General features: G+C 39.2%; 1 protein-coding gene and 2 long non-coding RNA genes across 4 annotated transcripts; all 3 read right to left on the bottom strand.

The window, feature by feature from the left end:
- On the bottom strand, positions 1 to 3,483 carry LOC131973347 (uncharacterized). 2 transcript variants are annotated; one of them, XR_009394560.1, is made up of 7 exons: positions 3,360 to 3,483; positions 2,492 to 3,257; positions 1,860 to 1,928; positions 1,670 to 1,764; positions 1,020 to 1,399; positions 785 to 861; positions 1 to 207 (listed from the first exon to the last, which is right to left on the bottom strand). It is a non-coding gene; the product is annotated as an uncharacterized LOC131973347 (long non-coding RNA). The 2 variants fall into 2 exon arrangements; XR_009394559.1 differs by lacking the exons at positions 2,492 to 3,257; positions 3,360 to 3,483 and having other exon boundaries at positions 1,860 to 2,009.
- A 792-nt stretch (positions 3,484 to 4,275) lies between these two features.
- On the bottom strand, positions 4,276 to 7,040 carry LOC131973047 (uncharacterized). Its single transcript, XM_059334890.1, has 6 exons — positions 6,034 to 7,040; positions 5,722 to 5,941; positions 5,266 to 5,431; positions 5,099 to 5,181; positions 4,822 to 4,998; positions 4,276 to 4,296 (listed from the first exon to the last, which is right to left on the bottom strand). Exons 1-6 carry the CDS (start codon positions 7,038 to 7,040, stop codon positions 4,276 to 4,278), a joined length of 1,674 nt encoding a protein of 557 aa, XP_059190873.1.
- Positions 7,041 to 7,379: 339 nt separating this feature from the next.
- Positions 7,380 to 8,706, bottom strand: LOC131973349 (uncharacterized). The gene is made up of 3 exons (XR_009394562.1): positions 8,428 to 8,706; positions 8,059 to 8,187; positions 7,380 to 7,496 (listed from the first exon to the last, which is right to left on the bottom strand). It is a non-coding gene; the product is annotated as an uncharacterized LOC131973349 (long non-coding RNA).

The following is an 8,706-nucleotide window of genomic DNA, read 5'->3' as shown; positions in this document are numbered from 1 at the left end:
TCAAGCAGACATAACCCTGTACCATGGCACAGCGTTTTTTAATAGAAAAAGGACAAGACATCCCTTTCTCTTCCACTGTCCGAAGGTGATGTCTTAATGCTAGCAAATTTCACAGTTCCAGTCACCAGCCTTTGCCTGCTGAAGTGTTGCAGAGTCCATGTTCAGGCACTCCACATGGAACCACCGGCAACATGTGTCACACTGTATCTGTAAAAGGCATGCAAGTATAAATGTTAATTTTTAATCATGATGGACATAAGATAATGATATTCCAGTTTTATTTTATATTTCCTAGTTTCATCTTTCAAAGACACGATAACTATGTTTTGTCATCTTGGTTATAGCTTCACAGCCTGGTATTTAAGTTGATGTGTTTGATATTTCACTGTGTAGAAATGCATTCAGTATAACACGATACATAATGGATATAAAAGATATAACATTGCAAGGTTGACCTGATCATTGTTTTTGCATTATTCATGAAAATCACTAAGTAATTCTATAGGCTATTTTCCATAACATTAAATTTTCTAGCACCACCATTTGATGAGTAGTTATCTTGATTATTCTCCAGATCAAAATCTTGTCATTTGTAATCTCAATCTAATGAAAACCCCTTTTCCTGGATTCTTTTTAGGAAAACATGCTTATCATTATGGCTAAGGAGTGAAACTCAGGATGCTTGTGTATTACTTGTCATTATTCTGTCCTTGTTGCTTCCATCCACTTTAAATTAGAGCATATGAAATAAAAAAAAACCCACCACACCCACACAAAAACCTACCCAGTTTGTTAAGGCAGGCCCTGGAAGTGGTGGTTTCACTGCTGCACACATGGCACAGCTGGTGTCTATGTTAAACACTAACATAACATTGAAATCATTAGTTTTGACACATCAGACTATTGTAATTTTAACAACAAAAGTAAACATCTTCCTATTATAGCATATTGAAAACAAGTTCACAAAGTGTTTAGAGTAATGCTGTGTCACTGTACATTTAAAATCCACTGTTACACACCTGAGGCTTGCAGAACTTCAATCGCCACCTGTTTCGTTTCCTCTGCCATCTCGTCTGGAGCTGTCCCAAAGGTCATCTTTGCTCTTTTAGGAAAAGCCTCCATGACTGCCTTTGCCATCTGAACTGTTAAACAAAGTTTGTATAAGTTTGAAAGTCTGCTAAATACAGCAAGTGGAATTGCACTAAAAGAGAAATAAAAAAAAAAAACTTGATATGTCGATCATTTTGATAAAATAAGAAACATTCTTATTACCTTGATGACAATTACCCCACAGCTGGACCCATCTCTTTGGATTGGGTGTTTTAGAACATCACCTTTCCACTTGATATTTACCCAGTCACTCTTTCCATGACAAGTCCTCCTCATTTTGAAGTACTTGCTATGTCAGAAAAGGTTTAAAGTGATTAATATTATGAATACGTACACATACATTACACACCCCATTAACAGTGCCGTGGTCACTGCATTTGGTTGGCAAGAGGGTTCGACAGAAGTGTGTTAATATTCAAGGGTCAGAATTGAAAATAATATTCTGTTCTGTTCTGCAGTCTCACCTCAAACCTGTTGTTTGATACACATTGATTACTGTAAGCCTATTTTACAGCATTGCATCTTGCTACAATTGCGCTGGACAGGTAGAATAGCTTACCACAATCTGTTTGCTGCATCATCTGAGTCCGCCTGCTCAGTTGTGCTGTGTGCGGGATCGACCAGATAGACAGAACTATCTGCAGCACTGATGTACTGTAAACAGGAGAAAATATGACAATATTTAAAAATTACTCATGACATCCAAAGGAGAATTGAAGGCAGTTGTGATGTGTGAGTTAACGACCTACCAGAAGTTTCCAGTGAATATCACTTATGTTAACAAAGGACACAATAGCCTTATATTTATCAAAGTTGATCTGTAACAAAATTAAAAATCAGTGAATCATTTTATACGTGATTTCTGCTATGAATAAATGGCTCTTTGGAATATGATAGAACATTTGAGAAATAATTAAGTTTTGCTTTCACATGTAACATCCTCGCAGCACACTACTATACTCACAAACTCACTATTATGAATGGAACAGCATGATAGAGAATGAATCAGAGAATGATGTGTGAGAAAATAATAGTCTGCGTAACAGTTTGATTTAAAGGGAAGTTAACTTGAATTCTTAGTTTCTGATTGGGTTAGAAAGAAATACTAGGATGTTACTGTGTTGCCTCCTTTAATATGACTATTATCTTATTCCAGAATAGAAGACAGTGTGGGTAAGAGGAACAGAGAGGAGTGTGTGTGTGTGTGTGTGTGTGTGTGTGTGTGTGTGTGAGTCTGATGTAAGAGCAAGACTGAATAATTTCTCAAAAGGCCTCTATTTGGAATACTTTGATTAATTATAATATACAAAAACACAGATGCACACACACCATACAACAAAACACTTTTGTACTTAGTTTTTGTACCTAATAAGATTATTACCTTAGACAAACTGTGTCGCCTGACATCCTCTCTCTTGCCAAAGAGGATTATCCCTGCCACATAGTGGTTCAGAACGTAAATGGTGCTCCCCAAGTTCAGTTTAGTGGCAGTGTGGTGAAGGATGCTTTCAATGACCTTCATACAATTTTTATACAGACAGAAAAAAATCTTGAGAAGTCAAACACTAAGAATATATTATTCTTATGGATTACTGTTCATCTTCTGTTATGTATAACACAAATTAGGGCTGAACGATTACTTGCATTTGCAATAATATCGTGATATGATAAAACACAATTTTCTAACTGCAATGTGTGCGATTACAAGGTGGTCACGTGACACGAGCGAAAGAGTGGAGAACTCGCATGCATTAACTTTTCATGCTGCCCGTTAGTGGTCCAAAATGAAACCCTAACATAAAGGAATGCATTAGTTTATAGGGGGGGGGATTAGATTTTCCCAAATTGTTCAGCCCTAACACAAAACAAACCAAAGATAATAAATCACATACTTTGAGTATGAAATCAAAAAGAATTTTCAAAGGTAGCTACATTAAAAGGGCGTGATCGTTGCTGTTAGCAGCTTCACTTGTTTTTATGTCTTTATGATAAGTGGTTTGGTTACTTTAATGAAAGTACTTGCCTCGCCTACAAGCCACTGGTGAGGCCTTAGTGTTCTGAACTCACTGAAAGTTGTGCCCTGTAATTTGAGAGGGCACCACAGAAATAACCACTTCTGTGTCTCTTTTTTTCCACAGTTTTGTGACCTGTCAATCATAAAAAGCAATTATTTATTTTTGTGACAGTGTGTTAATTAAATTCAAAACATGAAATTTAATTAAAAATATATTAGAGAATATTGGTCATACTTGTGATTCGAGATCTTCTGCAGTGTCACTGACCGGTGAAGATGGAGGTTGTATTTTGCCTTGGGGACTCTAGGGGTGGAAGTAGCAGTGTTAACATAATGTAGTACATATTGCATTCAGTTGCAATTAATCATCTCACAAGATGCTTTTATAACGTCTTGCCTCAAATAAATTACCTGTGTGGCAGATCACCCTGCCTATATCACAAAATCATAACTGTGCAGTTAAGAGTAGCCTGCTATCTTTTAGCTATAGCCTGGTGGGTGCACACACTGGGGTTAGAGCTAGAAATAGTGGTCATGAACACTTACAGTTTATGTACATTTGTTATGCAATATTTTCTTACCGCCCGCAGTACTTCCTGGTTGGTGAAAGGACCCGAGGACAGTGAATGCTGCCCTTTTTATTTGCCTGTGTGGCATGTTGGACATAATTGGGCCAAACCAATGTTTCTTTTTTGTTCCTCTTTGTTTCAGGGCTTATTGGTTGAAATATTGCTGTAGAATATTTATCACCATGTTGAAATAAGACTGAAATATTTGAGTGATGTCCAATGTATTTGATGTCCAATGTATTTGAATGTATTATGTATTATTTAATGGCCTGGAATGGTCTGTTCCAGAGGGAGGAGCTTAGACTATATATTGGGAGATTTTTTTGCTCACTTAGGGTAGTCGCTGGGGGACTGCTGAGCTGTGCTGACCCTCCTGTGTAGAAAATATATTACATTTTTTTTGATGTTTTGAAAGTTTTTCTTTGATGTAAATAGTTCTTGTGGTTGACCATAATAAATGGGATTTTTTGCACCTACATTTTTTTGACTGCGGCTTGTCATTCTTTTTGTAAGGCAGTTTTCCCTTACAAATTGGTTTTTGGGGGAATTTTTCCAGTATGCCAAATGGCAACATACCCTCACTCAGAGCCAGAGTGTGACAACCTGAGATGGAGAACGATTTTCAGATGTTTTTTTATGTTTTCTGATCAATTTTCCCTAAAATAAACAGACACACCATAGGTTATTCTGTACTTTATACTTAATGGCAAATTTCTCAAAAACACTTACCTCATTCTTCTTTTGTTTAAAGACAAAAGGCTTTGAAAGTTTCGACACATAAACCCCTCTTTTTCTTTGGGTTCTACTCTTCCACCGTTCCACATCCACCCGATGCGTCTAAAGTTAAACAAAATAACTGTCAATGTCAAATTATTTTAATAACATCACCTTAGCACATCATTGCATTGTTCCATGTAACATGACATTACAATTAACAATCATAAACATTCTAAGTTATTCAGTATGTTACTTGGAAAATGCTCTTGCATATGAATTTGTACTCTAAACCTTTCATTTTGGTGGGGTTACTTTTATTAGAAATTTAGAGAGCAATGGGAAGCGAAGTGCACAATCGCAAATTTATACATTCAAAGTAATTCATTTATGATCAATGTATGAACTTGTTACCTTCTTCTTTCTCCTTTTGGAGTCGGCATACTCCCTCAAGAGGGCCTTGAGAGTGACTTTGAATGCGTCTACAAAGTCATCAAGCCTTGCCATTTTCTTCCTCTGGAACCGGATTTGTTTGAGATCCCATTGGCTCTTTTCCATAATACCTTGGGTATTGTTATCCTGGGTGTAATTCTAGGGTTGGACATATAGATAACGTTCCATCAAAAATATCCAGCATGGAAATGTCCAAGTAACATTCATTTCATTTAACAGATGTTCAGCTTTATTGTACCTGTGTCGATTTACTGGCAGCTTTCCTATACTTTTTGCTCAGGCTGTCGTAAACTGGGCCTGTTCCATGACGACCCAAATCCCCTGGCAGAAGATTTTTTTTTGTAAATTAAAGATATCAAAGAAATAACTACAGTATAACAATTATCACAATTAAACAGGACTCACCTAGGAGTAATCCACACCACAGGGCAGCCTGAGGAAGAAAGTATCGCATCAAGGTAGGGATGAACGTTGGACTGAAGTACGTGTTTTCATCACCCTCTTGGTCCAGATTTTCCCTCCCAATCACTTCCTCGAAGTGTTGTTGAAAGGGTGTTGGCCCCACGTCGTTCTAGAAGAAATTTATACAAAAACATAACACTTTTTCAGAAATACTAAAGCGTGCAGCCTGGGCAGGTGCAGCCTGCTATTTTCAGACTACCTGTATCATACATTTTCAGATGGGGTCTATTCACACCTGTTTATTATCTGTAACCTATCTATCTCCATTGCGAAGCACTTATCCTTAATGCTTGAAATTAAAAACACAAATGTGTCTGAAGTTTAAAATTTCTGAGTAAGGAACACCCAAAAGTTATATCCAAACCAAAAATGTAACAGTTGCAGTAAAGATAAAGATACCTCATAGCCCTGGCTTGTAAGTGAAGAGTCCTCAGGACATGGTCTATTCTTTGTGAGCAGCATTTGGATGTTTTCAAAATGCTTGCTGACATTGTCTCCACTGTGGGAACTGGAGAATACCACATTGGTACTGAGGACAAGTTCATCCAGTTCCCTCAGGGTTGATGCTTGGGTCATACATCCAAAAACATGCATAGCCAACTTGTAATGTTTGGTGGCACTACAAAGGAAAATTGCAAAATCTGTATTAGAGATTATATAAACCAGCTATGTCTGAATTTTTAAGCATATTAACATAAAAATACCACTTACTGTTTTTTGCAAAGTTCTTTGGCATTTTTCATGACATGACTTAGGCATCTATGGATGATTGGAAGGCTGATGGCATCCTCTTTTGCCTGACCACTCACAATCATGTAGTATCTGGTGAGGAGTTCCTGCAGACTTACTCCACAGAAATTGATTGTGAGTGATTGTAGAAGGACCACTGAACCATCACAGATGAACATGACCGGTCTGGTTTTGGCTTTTGGGCCATGCTGTTTCATTAGTCCAGTGACCACTGACCCTAAGAAATATGATATAGAAGTTGTGGTGTGGTCACTTGTCACAAATGTGGCTACAGGGAGAGGGGAAGATCCCTTTGATGGGTGGCGAACAACCACCTCATATACATAAAAGGGTGCTGTCTGGCCTTTGCCCTTAACCACAATGCTGCCCGTTGCGTCAATATAAACAATGTCCTCTTTGCGTCTTTCAAAGACGACATTGAGTGTTTTGGAAGAAAAGAGCATTACACCTTTTGGATGTAGGCTGATTTTCTGTAGCACTCTATTTTCAGGGTCATCCTCCTCTTCTTTGAGCATCCTAAGTAGGCTGAGGAATTCATTTTTATGTCTTCTCCTTTTCTTTTTCTCACTCCATGACAATGTTTTCATGACACCAGTTGCAGGGACCTGGTCCCTGCACCCTGATGACATTACAATGTCATCTACCTTTTCAATACTGTCAAGGAAGACACTCCTGGGCATTTTGGTGGCAAGGATCTGGGACAGGGCATCTCTCTCATTGCCTCGCACCGGCCGTCTTTTCACCTGATCCCATCGGTGGCAAACAAAACTGCCCCTGAACGTGACCAGGGCTTTCAATGATGACTCCTCTGGGACTACTATGTCTACCTCTACTGGGCAGTCATCAAAAACGCAGCAGCCCGAACAAACAAAGACTGGACCACTTCTACTGGAGCCAATGGATTTCACCCTGTGTCTTTTAAAGGCTAAACTGCAAAGGGGATGTACGGTTTGAATGCCCTTTGCCATGGCTGAAGTCCAGTTGAGGGTTTTGAAATTATAAAGAAATTGTTTCTTCCTCAGCTTTGTCCAGTCTTTTTGGTCAATAAAAAAGAAACAAGGTGGCGGCGGCAGTGGATGCTTGAAAAACTCATCTTCTTCGGATGTGTTTCCTGCATCAGAAGGGACTGGTTCAATCTGCAAATAACAACGAAACAATTAAAATCTAAAAGTTATTCTGGAATATGGATTCCAATTCACTTTGAATGTATAATAATATAATGGACCAAATTGTTTTTGGTGCGTTTTAAGACCAGGCTGTTCCACACTTTGTATCCACACTAATCAATGAACAAGGTCTCGTGTTACCTGTGCAGGAGCTGTGGTCACACATGGAATTGAAGGAGGAGGGGCAGCAGTGTCCTCACTCGTGTCCTCAGGTGATACTGCAGGTTTAGCTGCACCTGTGCCAGCCGGCACAGTTTTCTAGAGAGAGATAAAGATGTCAGTCCTCATGGTAAGCCTGGGCGATTACCGATACCGAAATTAACGACGATAACCAAAATCATTTTGTCCATGTTGGTATATTCGGTGTCGAAAAAAAAGAAGAAAAGAAACGTGTTTTTTCTCTTTCGGGTGTGTGTGTAGGTAGGTCTGCCGCCGGTCGAGGAAGAGAAAGAGCAGCAGCTCTGCTCTGTCTTGCTACTTGACAACTCGAATGTGACAAAGTGATTATTTTAATACACAGGTTATTTTATCCTTTTAAACTTGTTCAGTTGTGGAGCAATTCTGCTGCCACAGCCCCATCTAGTGGCCACATTTTTTTAGCGCAGGGGGTGGTGGTTGTTATCGTTCATTTATCGTTATCGAGGTGAACTGCTCAATATATCGTGATATTGATTTTAGGCCATATCGCCCGCCCTACCTCATGGTACTTTATAAGAAACAAGTAACTCAAAGGCAATATTCCTGGTCAGATTTATCTACAGTGACCAGGCTGTTCCACACTTTGTATCCACACTAATCAACGAGCAAGCTCTCGTGTTACCTGTGCAGGAGTTGTGGTCACATATGGAATTGAAGGAGGAGGGGCAGCAGTGTCCTCACTCGTGTCCTCACTCGTGTCCTCAGGTGATAGTCCAGGTTTAGCTGCACTTGCGCCAGCCGGCACAGTTTTCTAGAGGGAGATCAAGATGTCAGTCCTCATGGCACTTCATAAGAAACAAGTAACTCAAAGGCCATATTCCTGGTCAGATTTATCTACAGTGGTCTTGCTCTATCATTTGGAAGATGACTTAATTTATGTGGTTCTACTGCTCCACTTTAAATGTCTAATAAGTTGTTTTTGGTACGTTTTAAGACCAGGCTGTTCCACACTTTGTATCCACACTATTCAACGAACAAGCTCTCGTATTACCTGTGCAGAAGTTGTGGTCACATATGGAATTGAAGGAGGACGGGCAGCAGTGTCCTCACTCGTGTCCTCACTCGTGTCCTTAGGTGATACTGCAGGTTTAGTTGCACTTGTGCCAGCCGGCACAGTTTTCTAGAGAGAGATCAAGATGTCAGTCCTCATGGCACTTTATAAGAAATGTATTAGAGCTTCAGGAAAGTCACATGCAACACTTATCAGATGAAGTAGGTTCTCATCCGTAGGGATAAAGTCAAGCATATGAAAATGATTTTTATTCACAGT

This window comes from Centropristis striata, chromosome 6, assembly GCF_030273125.1.
Source record: "Centropristis striata isolate RG_2023a ecotype Rhode Island chromosome 6, C.striata_1.0, whole genome shotgun sequence".
NCBI classification, from domain to species: Eukaryota; Metazoa; Chordata; class Actinopteri; order Perciformes; family Serranidae; genus Centropristis; species Centropristis striata.
The sequence above is the reverse complement of the archived record's forward strand: the minus strand, read 5'-3'. Positions and strand labels throughout refer to the sequence as shown.

What these genes read in the sequence shown, in the direction of transcription:
- LOC131973047 (XM_059334890.1), bottom strand. Translation starts at nt 7,040, where the DNA reads ATGGCAAAGGGCATTCAAACCGTACATCCCCTTTGCAGTTTAGCCTTT. An exon ending in TTACAAGCCAGGGCTATGAG is followed by an intron (nt 5,432 to 5,721) that starts GTATCTTTATCT and finishes AATTTCTTCTAG; the next exon opens with AACGACGTGGGGCCAACACC. An exon ending in CTGCCAGTAAATCGACACAG is followed by an intron (nt 4,999 to 5,098) that starts GTACAATAAAGC and finishes GTCCAACCCTAG; the next exon opens with AATTACACCCAGGATAACAA.